The sequence below is a fragment of the Cervus canadensis genome, chromosome 30 (assembly GCF_019320065.1).
Source record: "Cervus canadensis isolate Bull #8, Minnesota chromosome 30, ASM1932006v1, whole genome shotgun sequence".
NCBI classification, from domain to species: domain Eukaryota; kingdom Metazoa; phylum Chordata; class Mammalia; order Artiodactyla; family Cervidae; genus Cervus; species Cervus canadensis.
The window spans coordinates 22,005,526-22,028,001 of NC_057415.1; the positions used below are offsets into that span (position 1 = coordinate 22,005,526).

Here is a 22,476-nt window from a genome sequence, read left to right on the forward strand (position 1 = left end):
AGAGAAAATCCCAGGCCCAGAGAGACTGTCAGCCCAGGTTGGTTTTAGATTTGGAGTGAGTTTCTGGAGCATGGAGAAGTCATTCTACAGAAGGATCCTCAGACCCAACTACTAGATGATACTTACTCAGTCCATTGAGGACTGAGCCCGGCCCCAGAGCCTGGAGTCATAATTTAATTCTGCATCTGCAGGTTCTGTCACCCTCTTGTATCCAAATACTAGGGCTCCACTGTCACCAAACGAGGGTGCTTCCACCCAGAGCCCTGTATCTTCCAAAGGTCCCAGGAACTGACTTAAAGAAGGCCTGGACTTCTCTGGTGTGTAGAAGGTGAGAGGGCTGTGTGGACCTCTGCAGAAACCTTATTCTTCATTCACTGTGTTAAAGCCTAGGGCGCTGCTTTTCTCCTTAGAAGAAAAACAAGCTTCACTTTCTTGACTCATCCCCAGTCGTTATTCTGGTTCTCCAAAGTACCAGCCAGCTGGCTCCCTCGGCTGCTGCTGCTGCTGGGTTGAGGGGACAGGTGTGGCTGGAAACGGGGCAGACGGGGGAGCCAGTTGTCTTTCCCTCAATCCATCCTAGACTCCTATTTCCTTCCTGGCTGGAAAGACACCTCCAATCCTGTCCGTTAATGAATAACCACGTGACTACAACAGCTGCTTAATATGGGCTAGCTTTATGCTTACCTGGGTTAATAATAAATACCAATACCAATACTAACATAAAACAATATCATTATTGGATAACAGAAATACAGCTGGGGCATCTGTCTCCTGGGACAAATCCCTTGGCCATATCTGTGCTCGGGCTAGGGTATCCAAGGGATGGGGCTTCCCTGGTGGCTCAGTGGTAAAGGATCCACCCGCCAATGTAGGAGATGAGGAGACATGGGTTTGATTCCTGGGTTGGGAAGACCCCCTGGAGAAGGAAATGGCAGCTCACTCCAGTATACTTGCCTGGGAAAGCCTATGGACAGAGAGGCCTGGTGGGCTACAGTTCATGGGGTCACAAGAGTTGGACATGACTAAGCAGCTGAGCGTGGGCACGAGGCCCAAGGGGACTGCATTGCAGCCTGAAGCAGTGATCCAGTTACACTTGGTCTTCCCAGAAAATTCTTGCTTCTGTGTCCTCAGAGGCATGCTCCTTCCTTGAGCCTGTGAGGAGAAGAAACCACAGGCTCCCCAGCCCAGCAGCCGCCATCAGGGTGGGCTGTGCGGTGCCTGGCTGGCGTTGTGCATGGAGAAGGCGGCATCGTGATGGAAGAGCAGCCAAACTGTGGAGGTGGTGATGTCTCTGCTCCTTCCCTCGCAGTTTCCCATCTTAATGAGTCCTCTCTTTGCTGACTTCTCCTGCAGTGGCAATGCTTCTGCATCCCCCTAATCACTGCCCCAGGGAACAGCTCACTGCTGCAGCAATGCCTCTCCTCACTGCTGGGCATCCACTGCGCTCCTGGAGGCACCTACTTGAAACACAGTTGTGTCCTAACTGGTGGCAAGAGAAAGACGGAGTGTGACACACACATCTGTCATTTTCTCCAGGGAGAATGCCTTTATTTCATTAGTAGCAGAACATGTTCCACTGGTCAGGGTGCCACGTGGAGGGGCTGAGATGCTTCTGTGGGATGCCATGGGCATGTGTCTGGGGAGGAGACAGTTCTACTTGTAGAGCAGAGGGGGCCTTCTCTGGCACCTTCCTCCATTTGACCCTTTTTTCTCTGAAGGTCCCACATGGATTATGCCACAGCCTGGCCACCAGGAAGGCAGGCACCCCAATGGGTTAAGGGTTGCTCCAGGTCCCTGAGGGGCCCTCATCTGACTGCCAGCACCCCTTTTATGAGAACCAGCATGAATATCCAGCCTTGTCTGGTGTACATGCAGATGGCATGTGGTGGGTTGGTCATACTGGTTAATTAGTATCTCTTTAAATGCATCTTAAAAGTTAAGATGCTTTGAGTTGAGTCTTACTGCTCTGAGTTGCCACATTTGGTGATGACACTTTACTCCCCCTAGAAAATAAACAAACAACTTGCTCCAAAGGCCACAGGATACCTCAGGACTCATTCAGTAAGAGTCTGTTTAACTACAATGAGGTATCACCTCACACTGTTCAAAATGGCCATCATCAAAAAAAATCTACAAACAGTAAATACTGGAGAAAAGGGAACCTTCTTGCATGATTGGTGGGAATGTAAATTGATACAGTCCACTATGGAGAACAGATTTCTTGAAAAAATCTAGGAATAAAACTACCATATGAGCCAGCAATCCCACTATTAGTCATATACCCTGAGGAAAACCATGATTCTAAAAGACACATGTACCCCAATATTCATTGTAGCACTATTTACAGTAGCCGGGACATGGAAACAGCCTAGATGTCCTTCGACAGATGAATGGATAAAGAAGTTGTTGTACAAATATACAATGGAATAATACTCTGTCATAAAAGGAATGAATTTGAGTCAGTTCTGGTGAGGTGGATGAAACTAGAACCTGTTATACAGAGTGAAGTAAGTCAGAAAGAAAAAACAAATACCATATATTAACACATATACATGAAATCTAGAAAAAGGGTACTGATGAACCTATTTGCAGGGCAGTAGTAGAGACGCAGACATAGAGACCAGAGTTGTGGACCCAGCAAGGGAGGGGACAGGGTGGGGTGAATTGAGAGAGAAGCATTGAAACATATACATTACCACATGTAAAACAGATAGCCAGTGGGACTATGACACAGGCAGCTCAACTCACAGCTCTCTGACAACCTAGATGGGGTGGGAGGGAGTGAGAGGCAGGGAGGGAGGTTCAGGAGGGAGGGGACATATGTATACCTAAGGCTGATTCATGCTGGTGTATGGCAGAAACCAACATAATATTGTGAAGCAGTTATCCTCCAATTAAAAATAAATACATTTTAAAAAGAGTCAGTTTAAGTCCATTTTTAATGCTCATAGGGTCTTAGAGGGATTCCTTTGTCACGTTAAGATTTCCCTCCAAACTCTATTTCCCAGTTGAGTTCAAAGTTGATATTTTATAGACTCTCAAGCAATTGAAAAGCCATCAAGTTGAATTTTAAAAATTCAAAATGGACTTACAGATAGAACCTTTACTTTTACAGAGAATAAGCTATTAAGAAATGGATCCCTGTGGTGAAGCTGTGTGTCTAGGGGCTCCTGGGAATTAAGCTGCAGGCAGAGCTGCCAGGACATGTTATGAAAGCCACCTCCTTGGCCCCCTCTTCTTCCCTGGGCTGCGGGGTTTCACCCTCAGGAAGAAGGGGCCTGGGCAGCTCCAGTGTCTGCCTCTAATGGGCCTGTCTCCCTTGCACCCACAGCTTGTCACATTCTGGAGTGTTGTGATGGGCTGGCCCAGGATGTCATTGGCTCCATCGGACAAGCCTTTGAGCTCCGGTTTAAGCAGTATTTGCAATGTCCTTCCAAGATCGCTGCTCTTCATGACCGGTGAGTAGTGCTGTGACACCATTTGCATGGCCTCTCTGCATTTTCTGACCTTCCTCTTAAAATCACTTAAAAGGAGAAAAACCACAAAACCAGCTCCCTGAGGGGTGCTCTGAGCGGACAGTTAATCACGGCATCCTGGGCCTGGAGACACCTGGCCGGTGCTGGGCTGGGGCTCAGAAAACTGACAGATGGAAGCTGACATATGGGTGATGCTCCCAATGTTTAGAAAAACATTTTCTTGAAACTATAGTGACAGTAGCTAAGGTTACCAAAAAAACACTGTAATATGTTTTTATTCTGTTTCCCCTGCAAGCATGTGATGTTTCCATATGTTGTCTTCTTGGATCGCCGTCACCCCGGGGTTCTACCTGTCCTGTTGTCCTCATCATCAGGGTTAGCCAGAATCCTGATTCAGAGGCTCCTGTCATGAGGCGCTATGCTTCGGATGATCAGCATTGGTTCTGCTTTATTGGACTTTGTAGCTTTCAGGCTCGATGGCTGTAGGCCCTGATCTTTGTCTCACCAGTTTTTTTCTGTAGGGAGAAGACTCTTGAGAGTCCCTAGGACTGCAAGGAGATCAAACCAGTCAATACTAAAGGAAATCAACCCTGAATATTCATTGGAAGAATTGATGCTGAAGCTGGAGCTCCAATCCTTTGGCCATATGATGCTAAGAGCTGATTCATTGGAAAAGACCCTGAAGCTTGGAAAGATTGAGAGCAAGAGGAGAAGAAGTGGGTGACAGGATGAGATGGTGGGATGGCATCACCACCTCAGTGGACATGAGTTTGAGCCAACTCCAGGAGACAGTGAAGGACAGGGAAGCATGGCGAGCTGCAGTGCATGGGCATCGCAAAGAGTTGGACACAACTTACTGACTGAACAACAAGTTTTCTCTGTAAAATAGGAATAATAGTAGCCTGCAGTATTTTAAACATTAAGTTCAGTTCAGTTGCTCAGTCATATCTGACCCTTTGTGACCTTACAGACTGCAGCATGCCAGGCTTCCCAGTCCATCACCAACTCCTGGAGCTTGCTCAAACCTAGGTCCATTGAGTTGGTGATGCCATCCAATCATCTCATCCTCTGTCATCCCCTTCTCCTCCCACCTTCAATCTTTCCCAGCATCAGGGTGTTTTCCAATGAGTCATTTCTGCACATCAGGTGGTCAAAGTATTGGAGTTTCAGCTTCAGCATCAGTCCTTTCAATGAATATTCAGGACTGATTTCCTTTAGGATGGACTGGTTGGACCTCCTTGCAGTCCAAGGGACTCTCAAGAGTCTTCTCGAACACCACAGTTCAAAAGCATCAGTTCTTTGGTGCTCAGCTTTCTTTATAGTCCAACTCTCACATTCATACATGACTACTGAAAAAAACATAGCTTTGACTATATGAACCTTTATTGGCAAAGTAATATCTCTGCTTTTTAACATGCTGCCTAGGTTGGTCATAGCTTTTCTTCCAAGCAGCAAGTTTCTTTTAATTTCGTGGCTGCAGTCACCATCTGCAGTGATTTTGGAGCCCAAGAAAATAAAGTCTGTCACTGTTTCCATTGTTTCCCCATCTATTTGCCATGAAGTGATGGGACTGGATGCCATGATCTTAGTGTTTTGAATGTTGAGTTTTAAGCCAGCTTTTTCACTCTCTTTCACCTTCATCAAGAGGCTCTTTAGTTCTTCTTCACTTTCTGCCATAAGGATGGTGTTGTCTGCATATCTGAGGTTATTGATATTTCTCCCGGCAATCTTGATTCCAGCTTGTGCTTCATCCAGCCTGGCATTTTGCATGATATACTCTACATGTAAGATAAATTAGCAAGGTGACAATATACAGACTTGATGTACTCCTTTCCCAATTTGGAACCAGTCTGTTGTTCCATGTCCAGTTCTAACTGTTGCTTCCTGACCTGCATACAGATTTCTCAGGAGACAGGTAAGGTCGTCTGGTATTCCCATCTCTTTAAGAATTTTCCAGTTTGTTATGATTCACACAGTGAAAGGCTTTAGCATAACCAATGAAATAAAAGTAGATGTTTTTCTGGAACTCTCTTGCTTTTTTGATGATCCAGCAGATGTTGGCAATTTGATCTCTGGTTCCTCTGCCTTTTCTAAATCCAGCTTGAACATCTGGAGGTTCTCAGTTCACGTGCTGTTAAAGCCTAGCTTGGAGAATTTTGAGTATTACTTTGCTAGCCTGTGAGATGAGTACAATTGTGCAGTAGTTTGAGCATTCTTTGGCATTCCCTTTCTTGGATTGGGATTTGGAATTGGGATTGGAATGAAAACTGACCTTTTCCAGTCGTGTGGCTACTACTGAGTTTTCCAAATTTGTTGGCATTTTGAGTGCAGCACTTTCACAGCATCATCTTTTAGGATTTGAAATCACTCAGCTGGAATTCCATCACCTTCATTCGTTTTGTTCATAGTGATGCTTCCTAAGGCCCACTTGACTTCTCACTCCAGGATGTCTGGCTCTAGGTGAGTGATCACACCATCATGGTTATCTGGGTCATGAAGATATTTTTTGTACAGTTCTTCTGTGTATTCTTGCCACCTCTTCTTAATATCTTCTTCTTCTATTAGGTCCATACCATTTCTGTCTTTTATTGTGCTCATCTTTGCATGAAGTGTTCCCTTGGTATCTCTAATTTTCTTGAAGAGATCTCTAGTCTTTCCCATTCTATTGTTTTCCTCTATTTCTTTGCATTGATCACTTAGGAAGGCTTTCTTAGTTCTCCTGGCTATTCTTTGGAACTCTGCATTCAGATGGATATATCTTTTCTTTTCTCCTTTGCCTTTCGCTTCTCCTCTTTCCTCAGCTATTTGTAAGGCCTCCTCAGCCAACCATTTTGCCTTTTTGCATTTCTTCTTCATCGGGATGGTTTTGGTCATTGCCTCCTGTACAATGTTACAAACTTCCAACCATAGTTCTTCAGGCACTCTATCTATCAGATCTAATCCCTTGAATCTATTTGTCACTTTCACTATATAACTGTAAGGGATTTATTTGATTTAGGTCATACCTGAATGGTCTAGTGTTTTTTCCCTACTTTCTTAAATTTAAGTCTGCATTTGGCAATAAGGAGTTCATGATCTGAGCCACAGTCAACTCCTGGTTTTGTTTTTGCTGACTGTATAGAGCTTCTCCATCTTCGGCTGCAAAGAATATAATCAATCTGGTTTTGGATTGAACACCTGGTGATGTCCATGTGTAGAGTTGTCTCTTGTTGGAAGATGGCGTTTGCTATGACCAGTATGTTCTCTTGGCAAAACTCTCTTAGCCTTTTCCCTGCTTCATTTTGTACTCCAAGGCCAAACTTGCCTGTTACTCCAGGTATCTCTTGACTTCCTACTTTTGCATTCCAGTCCCCTATGATGAAAAGAAACTCTTTTTTTGGTGTTAGTTCTAGAAGGTCTAGAACTGAGTTTAAATGTTTCATTTAAACACTAAATGAAATAGTAAATGTAAACAGGAATTGTGAGATGTTTAGTTTATTATAAAAAATGTTCGGCGTCTACTCTTGAGTTTTCTTGGGAGATAAGAATATTCCATGCAGCACTAAGAAGAAAGTAATGAGGCATTTGGTCATTCAGTCACTTCTCCTACTGAAAGCTTATTACAATGGTGTGTTCACTGTCAATAAAAGTTAATTTCTCCTGAATTTACTTTTCTTCCAACTTCTATGGCCATATTCTGGACTTATTTGTGAAGGCATTATACTCCTCTGTCTTCATTATCTCTCTGAAGTCTTCAACTTTCTTGAAAGAGATTTTTAATTTTTTTTTCATCCACTGGAAAATTTTTTTTAAGGTATTCATTCTGGGGGTGCCTGTGAAGGCCCCATTTTTCCTGGTTGACAAGGACTTCTGCAAACTTATTAAAGCTGAGTGAAAAAAGAGAAAGTAGTGGGGACCGTATAGCCCTTGGCAGGACAGTGGGTGAACAAAGTTCTAAATTTTGTATTATAATGGAATATAGTCATTAAACAGAATTCATCAGTTTATGTGTATTATCAAAATGAATCTCAAACATTTTAAATGATGTAAAAAAGGATATGAACCATTTATGGAAAATTTAAAAACACATAAATGATTGTACATGTAGCTTATGAATAAATGCATGTGTATAAAGAGTATAAAAACATGCAAGAATATTACACACCAACTCTAGGACATTTGAGGATGGCAGGCACATGTATGCATGCATGTTCAGTCATGTCCAACTCTGCAACCCCATGGGCTGTAGCCCACCAGGCTCCTCTGTCCATGGAGTTTCCCAGGGAAGAATATTGGAGTGATTTGCCATTTCCTACTCCAGGTGATATTTCTGACTCACAGATTGAACCCATGTCTCTTGCATCTCCTGTATTAGCAGGCAGATTATCTACCACTGTGTCACCTGGGAAGCCCAAATTTTTGTACACAGAAGCTAGGTGCATGCATGCATGCTAAGTCGTGTCCGATTCTTTGTGACCCCCATAGACTGTAGACTGCCAGGCTGCTCTGTCCATGGGATTCTCCAGGCCAGAAGACTGAAGTGGGTTGCCATTTCCTCCTTCAGGGGATCTTCCCGACTCAGGGACTGAACTCGCGTCACCTATGTATCCTATATTGACAGGCAGATTATTTACTACTGAGCCACCTGAGAAACCTACAGGGGCTTGGGGTGGGCTATAACTGGTTTTGTTAAGTGTATCTCTTCCCTAACATTTTATAAGGACAGTGTTCCAGTATGTAAAAAGAATTTTGCAGTAAACACCTGTATAACCAACCATCTAGATTCTGCTATTAACATTTTACTGTTAACATCACATATTTATTCATCCAGTGTGAGTCTGACAAATTTTATTTCTTTAAAAAGAAAGGAATCAAATATAGCAAACTGTTCACACTTGTTTAATCTCGGTGGTGGATGTGTAGGTGTCTTTTATATTAATTTAGCTTTTCTGTACTTTCAAAATATTACATAAAAGTCAAATAAATACTATTAAATTAGTATGTACAAAAATGAGTGGGGAGAGTTAATTGAACTACATGCTTCTCTGGGCATATACTTAAGGTGTGAAGTCCTTACATGTTTCTATATAATAAAGTTTGAAGAAGTTTGGGGGAAAGAAAATGAAGTAGAGAGATCTTATCTATTGAGAAAACGTTGAGTCCAATATGCAAGTAATGGTAAAAAATTTCTAAAGCAGAGTATCAGCCAGGGGTCCTGTGTTCCCTGACATCATTCCCATCTGGCCTGACAAACTGCTTGTGTCCATTGAGCAGGTCTGAGACCCATCAGGTGGGAAAGTGCTGCCCTCTGGCCCTGCTGGGGCCATGAGAGAGCACATCTTGCCTCCAGCTGCCACACTCTTTTTCCCTTCCCCACCCTTTTCCAGAGACCCTGGACTGCAGAAGTCACTGGCCCATTTTCCTTCTAGATTTCCCAGAGGCCAGCAAGACAGGAGGTTCTGTTTGTGAGCAGTTCTCCTTGGGTTTGCTTCTCGCTTGCTCAGGCCATTTCTCTTCAAATTGGGAATGAGCTGGAAGTGTGAGAATTTGGTATAATCAGCTTCTTTGTCCACATTCCTCCAAGCAGAGTTGGGGACAGATGAGTGTGGAGTGAGTGTGGTGGCATTAGGGCCCAGGAAGCTGCCCTAGCATCTCAAAGTTTCAGGCTGGTGCACATGGCTTCCTCTCTCTTCTCTTGCTGCTGGTGGTTGGATGACTTTACTTATTATTCGTGAATTACTTTTTGCTCATTGTATTAATTATTGGGGGACAGATTCTGTATCTGGAATCATCACCCATCTCCAACTGGAAATCAAAAATAGTACTTTTAAATGAATGGAAATTTTGGTATGGTCTGATTTTCCTTAGAAGATTTTTCCTCGTCAAAATCCAGGGTCATTTTCAACACAAAATCAGAGAAGACAATGAAAAAGAATTCAAATGTAGTCAAATCTCTTTTGATTATTAAAAAATTTTTTGATATGTAATTTATGATGAAAATACCCTTTTGGAATATATAGTTCTGTAGTATTTAGTACTGTCAGAGACTGTATAACTATCATTCCTATATAATTCCAGAACATTTTCATCACCCCAGCAAGAAACTCCATACTTATTAGCAGTTAATTCCCCAACTTGCAATCTTCTCTCCTGAGATAATCATTGTTCTACTTTCTGTCTCCATTGATTTGCCAGTTCTGGATATTTTATATGCATGGAATCATAGAATATGTGCTTGACTACTTTCACTTATTGGATTGTTTTCAAGGTTAAGCTATGTTGTAGCATGTATCAGTATGGCATTTTTAGGATGGAATAACATTCTTTTGCATACATTTGTTACCTTTTGTTTATTCTTTCCTTGGTTTATGGATATTAAGGTTGTTTTCACCTTTTAGTTCTCATGAATTGTGCTGCTGTGAAGATGTGTACAAGTTCTTGTGTGAACAGATGTTTCAATACTCTTGGGTATATAACTAGGAATAGAATTGCCTAGTCATATGGTAACTCTGTGCTGAAGTTTTAGAAACTGCCAAACTGATTTCCAAAGTGGTTGTACCATTTTATATTTTCACCAGAATGTATGAGTTTCAATTTCACTGATATTTGTTATTGTCCATCATTTTGATTTTAGCTATCCTCATGAGTACAAAGTGGTCTCTAATTGTGATTTTTGATTTGCATTTTCTTGATAACTATTGATGTCAAGCATCTTTTCATGTGCTCATTGGCTATTTGTATATCTTATTTGGAGAGATGTCTGCTCAAATCCGTGGCCCATTTTAAAAATTATAGTTGATTTACAGTGCTGTGTTACTTTCTGCTATACAACAATGTGAATCAATTACATATATATATACACATATATAAATATGTATATATCTCCACTTCTTTTTAGATTTCTTTTCCCATATAGATCATTACAGAGTACTGAATAGAGTTCCCTGAGCTATACAGTAGGTTCTTATTAGTTATCTATTTCATATATAGTAGTGTGTATATGTCAGTTCCAATCTTGCAGTTTATCCCTCCCTCCCTTCTCCCCCGCTCTGGTAACCATAAGTACATTTTCTGCATCTGTGACAATTTCTGTTTCATAAATAAGTTCATGTGTACCATTTATTTGTTAGATTCCATGTATAAACGACATCATGTGATATTTATCTTCTGTGTCTGACTTGCTTTACTCCGTGCTGGGTAATATTCCATTGCATGTATGTGCCGCATCTTACTTATCCATTCTTCTGTCGATGGACACTCAGGTTGATTCCATGTCCTGGCTATTGTAAATAGTGCTGTAATGAACATTGGGGTGTGTGTATAATTTCAAATTATGATTTTCTCCAGACATATGTGTATCAGTGAGATTGCTGGACCACATGGTAACTCTCTTTTTAGTTTTCTAAGGAATCTCCATAGTGTTCTCCATTGTGGCTTACCAGTTTACATTCCCACCAATGGTGGAGGAGAGTTCCCTTTTCTGCACACCCTCTCCAGCATTTATTGTTTGCAGACTTTTTGATGATGGCCATTTTGACTAGTGTGAGGTGATACCTCATTGTAGTTTTGATTTGTATTTCTCTAGCAATTAGTGATACTGAGCATCTTTTTTGTGTGCTTCTTGACCATCTGGATGTCTTCTTTGGAGAAATGTCTTTCTAGATCTTCCACCCATTTTTGATTGGGTTGTTTGTTCTTTATAATGAGCTGCATGAGCTGTTTATATATTTTAGATTATCTCTTGTTGGTTGCTGTGTTTGAAAATATTTTCTCCCATTCTGTGGGTTTACTTTTCATTTTGTTGATAATTTCCTTTGCTATGCAAAAACTTCTAAGTTTATTTAGGTCCCATTTGTTTATTTTTATTTTTGTTAATCTCAGAGATTAACCAAAAAATATCCTGCTGTGATTTATGTCAGAAAGTGTTCTGCCAATGTTTTCCTGTAAGCATTTTATAGTGTCTGGTCTTTCATGTAGGCCTTTAACCCATTTTGAATTTATATTTGTGTATGATGTTAGAGAATGTTCTAATTTCATTCTTTTAGATGTAGTTGTCCAGTTTTCTTAGTTCACTTATTGAGGACGCTGTCTTTTCTTCATTGTATATTCTTCCCTCCTTTGTCATAGATTAGGTGACCATAGGTGAGTAAGTTTATCTCTGGATTTTCTTTCCTGTTACACTGATTTATATTTCTGTTTTTGTGCCAGTACCACATTGTTTTGATTACTGTAGCTTGGTAGTATAGCCTGAAGTCAGAAAGACTCATTTTTCTTTCTCAAGATTGTCTTGGCTCTTCAGTGTCTTTTGTGTTTCCATACAAATTGTGAAGTTTTTCTTGCTGTAATTCTGTGAAAAAATGTTATCGGTAATTTGATAGAAGTTTCATTGAATCTGCTGATTGCTTTGGATAGTATAGTCATTTTGACAATGCTGATTCTTCCAATCTAAGAACGTGGTATATTTCTCCATCTGTTTATGTTATCTTTGATTTCTTTCATCAGTATCTTATAGTTTTCTGAATATAGGTCTTTTGCTTCCTTAAAGCAAGGTTTATTCCTAGGTATTTTATTCTTTCTGATGCAGTGATAAATGGGTTTGTTTCCTTAGTTTCTCTTAGTTTCTCTGATCTTCTGTTGTTAGTGTATTGGAATGCAAGAGATTTTTGTATATTAATTTTGTTTCCTGCAACTTTACCAAATTCTATTCTGGTAGTTTTCTGGTAACATCTTTAGGACTTTCTGTGTATAGTATCATGTCATTTGCAAACAGTGACAAATTTACTTCTTGTTTTCCAATTTGAATTCCTTTAATTTCTCTTTTTTTTTTCTGATTGCTGTGGCTAGGCCTCACAAAACTATGTTGAATGAAAGTGGCAAGACTGCACATCCTTGTCTTATTCCTGATCTTAGAGAAAATCCTTTCAAATTTTTCACTGTTGAGAATGATCGTTGCTGTGAGTTTGTCATATATGGCCTTTATTATGTTATATTATTTCTCTGCTTACTTTCTGGAGAGTTTTTCTCATAAATAGTGTTGAATTTTGTCAAAAGCTTACTCTGCCTCTGGTAAGATGATCATATAGTTGTTATTCTTTAGTTCATTAGTATGGTGTATTATATTGATTGATTTACATATGTTGAAGAATCCTTGCATCCCCAGGATAAATACCACTTAATCATGTGTATGATCCTTTTAATGTATTGTTGAATTCAGTTTGTAAATATTTTGTTGAGGATTTTTGTGTCTTTGTTCATCAGTGATATTGGCCTGTAATTTTCTTTTTTTGTGTGATATCTTTATTGAGTTTTGGTATCAGGGAGATAGTGGCCTTGTAGAATGAGCTTCAGAGTATTCCCTCCTCTATAATTTTTTGAAATAGTTTGAGAAGGATAGGTTTTAACTCTTTTCTAGATGTTTGACAGAATTCATCTGTGAAGCCATCTGGTTCTGGACTTTTGTTTGTTGGAAGTTTTTAAACCACAGTTTCAATTTCAGTGACTCATGTGTTCATATTCTCTATTTCTACCTGTTTCAGTCTTTGAAGGTTGCACCTTTTGAAGAATTTGTCCATTTCTCTCTGATTGTCCATTTTACTGACACAAAGTTGCTTGCAGTAGTCTCTTATGGTCCTTTGTGTTTCTGTGGTGTCTGTTGTAACTTCTCCTTTTTTCGTTTCTAATTTTATTGATTTGAGTCCTCTCCCTTTTTTTCTTGATGGGTCTAGCTAAAGGTTTATCAACATTATCTTCTCAAAGAACCAGCTTTTAGTTTCATTGATCTTTGCTATTGTTTTCTTTTGTCTCTATATCATTTATCCCTGCTCTGATCTTTATGACTTCTCTCCTTCTTGAGGATTGTTGAGATTTTGTTTGTTCTTCTCTCTCTAGTTGCTTTATGTGTAAATTTAGGTTGTTTACTTGAGATTTTTCTCATTTCTTGAGGTAGGATTGTATTGCTATAAAGGTCCCTCTTAGAACTGCTTTTGCTGCATCTCACAGATTTTGGACTGTCATTTTTTTGGTGCCATTTGTCTCTAGATGTTTTTTGATTTCCTCTTTGATTTCTTCAGTGATCCATTGATTGTTTAGTAACATATTGTTTAATCTCCATGTGTTGTTTTTTTTTTTGACAATTTTTTTTTAAACTGTAGTTGATTTCTAATCTCATAGCATTGTGGTCAGAAAAGATGATTAATATGATTCAAATTTTCTTGAATTTACCAAGTCTTGATTTGTGGTCCAAAATGTTATCTATCCTGGAGAATGTTCCATGTGCACTTGAGAAGAAAGTGTTTTCTGCTGCTTTTGGATGGAATTTCTCATAGATATCAATTAAGTCTATCTGGTCTAATGTGTCACTTAAGTCTTGTGTTTCTTTATTACTTTTGTCTCTGCATGATCTGTCCATTGGTGTAAGCAGGTGTTAAAGTTCCCCAGTATTATTGTGGTACTGTTGATTTCCCCTTTCATGTCTGTTAGCATTTGCTTTATATACTGAGGTGCTCCTATGTTGGGTGCATATACATTTATAATTGTTATATCTTCTCGGATTGATCCATTGATCATTATGTAATGACCTTCTTTGTCTTTTGTAACAGTCTTTATTTTAATGTCTATTTTGACTGATAAAGGTATTTCTACTCCAGCTTTCTTTTGATTTCCATTTACAAGGAATGCCTTTTCCCATCCCCTCAGTTTCAACCTGTATGTGTTTCTAGGTCTGAAGTGAGTCTCTTGTAGACAGCATATATATGGGTCTTGCTTTTGTATCCATTCAGCCAGTCTGTGTCTTTTGGTTGGAGCATTTGATCCATTTACATTTAATGTAATTGTTGATATGTATGTTCCTAAAGCCATTTTCTTAACTGTTTTGGGTTTGTTTTTGTAGTTCTTTTTTCCTCACATCTTCTTTTGTTCTTTTCTCTTGTGGTTTGGTGACCATCTTTAGTGTTGTGTTTGAGTTGGTTTTTCTTTTTTGTATGTGTATCTATTGTAGTTTTTCTTTGCTGTCACCAGTTCTGATCTGCTGCTGCTGCTGCTAAGTCACTTTAGTTGTGTCCAACTCTGTGCGACCCCATAGATGGCAGCGCATCAGGCTCCCCCACCCATGGGATTTTCTAGGCAAGAGTACCAGAGTGGGTTGCCATTGCCTTCTCCGCAGTTCTGATCTAGGAGTCTACATATGTACAAAGTCTATATATGTACAAAGTCTCATGTTTTAGGTTGCTGATCTCATTCTACTTAGAGAAGTTTGTTAGCATTTGTTGTAAAGCTGGTTTAGTGGTGCTGAATTTTCTTAGCTTTTGTTTGTCTGTAAAGCTTTTGGTTTCTCCACCAAATCTAAATGATATCCTTTCTGGATAGAGTATTCTTGGTTGTTGGTTTTTCCCTTTCATCACTTGAAATACATCTTGCCACTCCCTTCTGGTGTAAAGTTTCTGCTGAAAAATCAGCTGATAACCTTATGCGGGTTCTTTGTATATTACTTGTTGTTTTTCCCTTGTTACTTTTCATATTTTTTCTTTGTCTTTAATTTTTGTCAGTTTAGTTAATATGTGTCTTGGTTTATTCCTCCATGGTTTCATCCTGTATGGGATTCTCTGCACTTCCTGAACTTGAGTGAGTGTTTCCTTTCTCATGTTAGGGAAGTTTTTGACTATAATGTCTTCGATTATTTTCTCCAGCCCTTTCTCTTTCTTTTCTCTGTCTGGGACCCCTATAGCATGAGTGTTGGTGCATTTAATACTGTCCCAGAAGTCTCTGAGAGTACCTTCATTTCTTTTCACTCTTTATTCTTTATTCTGCTCTGTGACAGTGATTTCCATCACTCTGTCTCCCAGCTCACTTACTTGTTCTTCTGCCTCAGTTATTCTGCTATTGATTCTGTCTAGTCTATTTTTCATTTCAGTTGTTGTATTATTCACTTCTGTTCATTTGTTCTTTAAGTCTTCTAGCTCTTTATTGAACATTTTATGTATACTCTTCATCTGTACCTCCACTCTTTTTCAGAGATTTTGGATCACCTTTACTATCATTACTATGAATTCTTTTTCAGGTAGATTGCCTATCTCCTCTTCATTTAGTTGTTCTTGTGGGTTTCTATCCTGTTCCTTTGTTTGCAACATATTTCTCTGTCATCTCATTTTGTATAACTTACCGTGTTTGTGGTCTCCTTTCCACAGGCTTCAGTATTATATTTCCTCTTGCTTCTGGCATCTTCCCATTAGTGGATGAGATTTGTCTAAGGGCTTGTGTAGGCTTCGTGGTAGAAGGGACTGGTGCTTGCCCTTTTGTGGGTGGAGCTGGTCTTGAACCTCTAATGGGCAGGGTCCTTAGTCCAGTTTTAAGATTGCATTATTTGTCTTTTTATTGTTGACTTGCATAAATTCTTTATATATTCTGGATACAAGTCTCCTTCCAGATATATAATTAGCAAATATTTTTTCTTATTCTTTGTGTTGTCTTGCATTTTCTTAATAATGTCCTTTGAAGGACCATCCTTTTTAACTTTGATGAGGTCCAAGTAATTTACTTATTTTCTCTTTGGTTGCTTTTGCTTTTGGTGTCTTGTGTAAGAAACCATTGCCTAATCCAAGATCATGGGGATTTACATCTATGTTTTCTTCTAAGTTTTAATTCTTACATTTAGGTCTTTAATCCATTTGAGTTAATTTTTGTATACGGTGTGATTTAAGGGTCCAACTTTCACAAATGATTATCCAGTCATCACAGCACCATTTTTTGAAAAGACTATTCTTTTACGTAGTGAATTGTTCATCTTTGTTGAAATCTATTGACTATAAATGTATGGGTTTGTTTATGGACTCTTAATTTTGTTCCATTGATTTATATGTCTATCCTTATGCCAATACCATATAGTCTTGACTAGTATAGCTTTATAGTTAGTTTGAAGTGAGGTAGTATGTGTCCTCCAGCTACATTCTTCTTTATTAATGTTTGACCCTGATCACTATTTTGGGCCTCTTGCAATTTCAAATGAATTTTAGCATAGCTTGTTTATTTTTACCAAAGAAGACAATTGTGATTTTGATAGAAATTATCTTGAATCTATAGACCTATTTGGGGAGTACTTCCATCTTAACAGTATTACACCTTTCAATTCATGAATACAGGATGTCTTCCCACCTGTTTAGAATTCCTTAATTTCTTTCAACAATGTTTTATAATTTTCAGTTATGAGTCTTGCACTTGCTTTGGTAGTTATTACTACCAAAAGGATAAATCTTTTATTCTTTTTGATACTATAAGTGACATTGCTTGTTAATTTGGTTTTTATTGTTAATATATAAAAATACAATTGATTTTATACACTGATTATGTATTGTGGAAACTTGCTGAATTCATTTATTTTTTATTATTCACTTAGCTCTAATCATTTGTGTGTGTATGTGTATTCCTTAGTATTTTTTATGTACAAGATTGTGTCCTGTGCAAGTAAATATAGTTTTATTCTGACTTACTAATCTGAATGCCTTTTATTTCTTTTTATTATATAATTGTCCTGGCTAGAATCTCTAGTACAATGATTAGAGGTGGAAAGATGGGACAAACTTATTATGTTCCTGATCTTAGGAGGGAAATATCCAGAATTTTCCCATTAATTGTATTCTTAGCTGTGGACTTTTCATAGATTATCTTTTTGGGGTTGAGAAAAAGGCCTTTCTATTCCAAGATTTTTGATGGTTTTTTTATCATGGAAAACTGTCAGATTTTGTCAAATGATTTTTCTGTGTCTAGATATGAGTATTTGGCATTTGTTTTTATTCTATTGCTATGACATATTACATTAGTTGATTTTGAATGTTTAAAAACGTTGCATTACCAGGGAAATATCACTTAGTCATGGTCTATGATTTTTTTTTGTATTTTGCTGGAGAATTTTTGGCTTGCTAGTATTTTGTTGAGAATTTTTCCACTCATATTCATAAAAGATATTGGTCTGCAGTTTTTTTTTTCCTTGCAGTGTCTTTGGTTTTGGCAGCTGGATAATATTGGCATCATAGAGTTAGTTTGAAAACTTCCCTCCTCTTCTGTTTTTTGGAGGAATTATGAAGAATTGCTATTAATTCACCTTTAGATATTAGATAGAATTCACCAGGAAGCCATATGATTCTGGGCTTTTCTTGGGAAGCAAGATTTTGATTACTAATTTAGTCTCATTGTTAGAGTTATCTTCAGGTTTTCTATTTCTTCTTGAGTTATTTTTGATAGATTGAGTCTTCATAGGAATTTTTCCATTTCATCTAGATTATCTAATTTGTTGGTATATAATTTTTAATAGTTTCTCTTATAATCCTTTTAATTCATGTATGATTCGTAGCAATTTTTCATCTTTTCTTCCTAATTTTGGTAATTTGAGTCTTCTCTGTTCTTTCTTTGTCAGTCTAGCTATAGATTTGTTAATACTGTTGATCTTTCTAATAACCAACTTGGTTTCATTGCTTTTCTATATTGATTTTCTGCTATTTTTATTTCTACCTTAATCTTTATTGTTTTTCCTTCTGCTTGCTTTGGGTTTAACTCTTATTTTCTAGTTTATTAAGGTAGAAATTCAGGTTGTTGATTTGATATTGTCTATTATCATACAGGCATTTATAGCTCATAAAGTTCTGTTAAACACAGACTTTCCCTGTAAGTCTTAAACCCCTCAAAGTCATCCACGAGGGTTGAAACTAACTTCTTCCAAACTCCTATTAATGTTGAAGATTTTACCTCTTTCCATGAATCATGAGAGTTTTTGATAGCATCTAGAATGATCAGTCCTTTCTAGAAGTCTTTCAATTGACTTTGCTCAGGTCGATCAGAGAAATCACTACTTATGGCAGCTATTGCCTTATGAAATGTATTTCTTAAGTAATAAGACTTGAAAACTGAAATTACTCTTTGATTCAGGGGCTGCAGGATGAATGTTGTATTAGAAAGCTTAAAAACAACATCAATCTCAATTAGAACTCTTGGGTGACCAAGTGCATTGTCAATAAGTAGTAATATTTTGAAAGGAATTATTTCTTTCCAAGCAATAGGTCTCAACAGTGGACTTAAAATATTCAGTAAACCATGCTATAAACAGATATGCTGTTGTCCAGACTTTGCTGATCCATTTATAGAGCATAGGCAGAGTAGATTTAGCATAATTCCTCAGGGCCCTAGTTTTCAGAATGGTAAATGAGCCCTGGCTTCAACTTAAAGTCACCGACTGCATTAGCCCCTAGCAAGAGTCAGTTTGTCCTTTGAAGCTTTGAAGCCAGGCATTGACTTCTCTCTAGCTCTGAAATTCCTAGATGGTGTCTTCTTCCAATATGAAGCTATTTTGTTTACATGGAAAATCTATTGTTTAGTGTATCCACCTTCGTTATCTTAGTGAGATACTCCAAATAACTTGCAATTGTTTCTATCAATATACCAGCATTTGCTGCTTTGCCTTGCACTTTGATGTTATGGAAATATCTTCTTTCCTTAAATCTCACGAACCAACCTCTGCTAGATTCAAGCTTTTCTTCTGCAGCTTCCTCATCTCTTATAAATTGAAAAGAATTGGGATTCACTTGCTCTGGATTAGGCTTTGGCTTAAGGTAACATTGAGGCTGGTTTTATCCTCTATCCAGATCTTTCATGCATTGGAGAAGGAAATGGCAACCCACTCCAGTGTTCTTGCCTGGAGAATCCCAGGGACCCGGGAGCCTGGTGGGCTGCCGTCTATGGGGTCGCAGAGTCGGACACGACTGAAGCGACTTAGCAGGAGATCTCTCAAAAGGTCTCCATATAAACAATAGGACTGTTTTACTTTCTTATTACTCATGTTCACTGGAGTAGCTGCTGTTGCTGTTTGTTGTGGTTGTTTGTTTTAATGATTTTCCTAAACCAACGTAGTAAAGTCTATATTTTGTTACATATGACCACTGACAACTCTGTTCAGGTCACTTATTAGACAGCTAATGATCAAAGAGAGATTCAAATGTCTGAAATCACTAAGTCCTCCAGCTTTTGCTGAGTTACTCTGTGTGAATCTTGGGGAACTCCTTCAACACTTAGCTGGGCAGTTGGCAACTCTGCTTTAGCTTTCACTTTCTGCTTGTGCAAAACTTCAAGGTCAGTGCAGATGAGAACTGATGCCTTCTTACATCTTTTCTGAGCAGGCACACAACCCGGATGTGAAAACAGTTCTATGCATACATGTAGATGCCTAGATTCCTAGAAATATGTCAAAGTTTATCATTTCCCAGCTTTTTCTTTTAAGCTTTTTGACTAGCTTACTCTTTAGCCCAAATGTTATCTATTGTTTCAGGGAGTTATAGTGTTAAATAATTGCCTCTAATTGTTTTTGACAAATGACCTTATGGAAGAAGCTGTTTTCCATAGACAAGCTCTGAATCAGGCCAAATAAAGACAGTTCTGGGAGTGGAGTCTTATAGAGAATGATCAGAAAGGTCATAATGACTGTTTTCTGGGAATAGGGCTTTACAGGAACCTAAAAGCTCTTTTGCCTCCTCCCTTGTCTAGTTATTTAGGCTGATGGTTTTCACTGTGACTATTGGATTTTGGCTTTTAAGGCTACCCTGGAGATGGCACCAGAGCAAGTTAAAATGCAACAAAACTCTTGTCCTGCCAGCTATTTGTGTCTTTTTTTGTTTGTTTAATAAACACTCTCTAGATTGGTACAAACTTCTGATTAATTTCCAGAGTTCTAAAAATGTTGATCATGAAAACGTTTTTTGCTAGCTTTCTTGTTGTCATTACAGAGGAGAGAATAATTCAGAGGTCCTTACTCTGCCATTTTCCTTGATGTCACTAAATCTCCATTAAAGTTAATTTTGTTTTGGTTAAATTTCATGATATACAAAAATATGTGTCTATACCTCAAGAAGCTGATTATCATTACATATAAACTATGTCTTTCCTTATTAAAATGTAGTTTTAATAAAGGAGTTCTTTTGTGTTTCAAATAAGACTGGAATGTTCTAAAGGGTAGCACTGTGAACAAGGCAGGGATATTTGGCTGAACCACTCATCTGCTTTTCACATGTGCCTGAGACCTAGGTCGTTGAAGGGGGAGTGACTGAACTCTGCTATCTGGGACTATCGTTACTAACATTAGATTTTTTTTGTTTGGACAGTAAGTTCAACTTTTGGCTAAAGTTCTTGAAAACCCTCTTTTAACAGAATGCAGAGTCTAGATGAGCCGTGGACTGAAGAGGAGAGTGTTGGCTCAGATCACCCGTATTACAACAGCGTTCCAAGCAAGACGCCTCCTCCAGGGGGGTTTGCCGATGCTCGCCTGAAAGCCAGACCCCTCGGTCCTGACACGGCCCAGGTGAGTCTTATATCTGTCCTTGAATGGGAGCTAACTGAACTTCATTTCCTATTGCTTTCTTCCACTCTATTTTCAGGCTGATGTTCTATCCAGACAGAAAAACTCACAAACTTCCTCCCCTTGAATTTCATAAAGCAGACAGTAGTGGAAGCTTTTGCTTTAACATCACAAGGTTCCAAATGCCTTGGAATGCCATTGTGATTCCTGAGATAAACAAGTCTGCAAGTACCCTCTTCATCCCAGGACAAATCCCATTGTATTGTGAACTTAATGAAGAAAAGAGAGAGTTCAAGACTTTTAATAGCCTGGGGTACTTTGAGTTCTCTGGAAAGAGAAAGAATGTAAGCCTTTAACATAGGATTTTTTTTTTTTTGAGGTTTTCTATTTTACTTATCTCCCTGATTTTCCCCCTAATTCAAAATTCTAGTGAGACATTCTCTTTCTAGAGTTTTGGTAGCTCTATGATATCTCATTGTTATAGGGAATTTTTTGATGTCGCTTACCTTATGTGGATGACAATAAAAGTGGTAAATAACACTGAAGCCAAGGGTCAAAGCTCTATAAGAAGGAATCGACAAGGTGGATTTGCCCAGGAATGAATGGTTATAGGTGTATATGCTGGGTGGAAACTATGTTCTGACACATAAATAGTCTCTAACTGAAATCCATTTTAAGGCATGTTCTGTGATGTGGCTGTATGTAGAGAGTTCAGTTTATGGTCACACTTAGGGAAGGGAGGTGGGGGGGAACTGAAAACAGGGAGCATCTGTAGTTTTGATGAGATGTAGCCTCTTTTTTCACACCCACACAGACTTACTTCCCAAACCTTCATGTCAACTGTGAGGCATGAAGGGAAAACTGAGTGCAACAGGAATGCAATCCACTGGCCACTGAAGTCCCTTCTACTGTACTATGGTCTTTAAAGGTGGAGATGCAAGAAGAAGAGGACTTTTTCTTGCTTTGTATTTACATATATCTATAGTTTGCAGGAAAAGAGCAAACTTACTACCAGGGGAGACACTTAGGAGACCCGTTTGGTGAAGACTGGCAGCCTACACCTGTCAGGCAAGGTGAGAGGCAAGGTAAGGTGGACAAGAAACATAAAAAATGCTTTTCAAAAGTGATGTGCTCCCTAGTGGCTGGTTCCTGTCCTGTGGAGTGGCAGAGTGGCTGACTGGAAATAACTGCTGTGGGTGGAGATGCAGTTTCCCAACCGGATCACAGAAACAGAAATAACGGCTGTCAGGGATACCAAATCAAAGAAATAGAAATAATGGCTGTCAGGGATGTCGGAGGGCATGCATCAGATAATCCCTCCCTGGGCATCAGGACCAGCTCACTCTTCACCCCTCCCAGTTCTTCCTGTTCTCCTGCATGCTGAGACTATGCCCCTAAGGCCCTTCTCAGGCAGGAGGGCTTGCCCACCCAGGGGCTGAGGAATTCACCTCCCCAGGGCCAACTCCACACCTAGTTCAAATGAGGCTAAGGTGGGAGACTCTGGAGTCAATATTGAATCCTGGTAGCTTCTAACAGCAGCTTGTAGTTTTCCCTTCCTTTCCTCTGCCCCACCTCCCTCTTCTACAGTCACCTTTAGGAAGAACGGAGTGACACCAGCCCTGGCAGAGATGGCACCTGGAATACAAGTCTGTCACAGGGTCCTTTTAGAGGACATTTCACTTCTTATCAAAC

The 22,476-nt window shown here is 39.1% G+C and overlaps 1 protein-coding gene across 3 annotated transcripts in view; it reads left to right on the plus strand.

The window, feature by feature from the left end:
- The window catches only part of SHC3 (SHC adaptor protein 3), a 191,106-nt gene that overhangs the window by 133,929 nt on the left and 34,701 nt on the right, over positions 1–22,476 (plus strand). For 2 of the 3 annotated variants that reach the window (XM_043453207.1, XM_043453206.1), the window contains 3 exons: positions 3,332–3,458; positions 20,637–20,787; positions 21,770–21,869. In XM_043453207.1, the coding sequence (XP_043309142.1) occupies positions 3,332–3,458; positions 20,637–20,787; positions 21,770–21,869 (378 nt within the window). The remainder of the gene's footprint in view (positions 1–3,331; positions 3,459–20,636; positions 20,788–21,769; positions 21,870–22,476) is intronic. The other variant, XM_043453208.1, reaches the window with a different exon arrangement.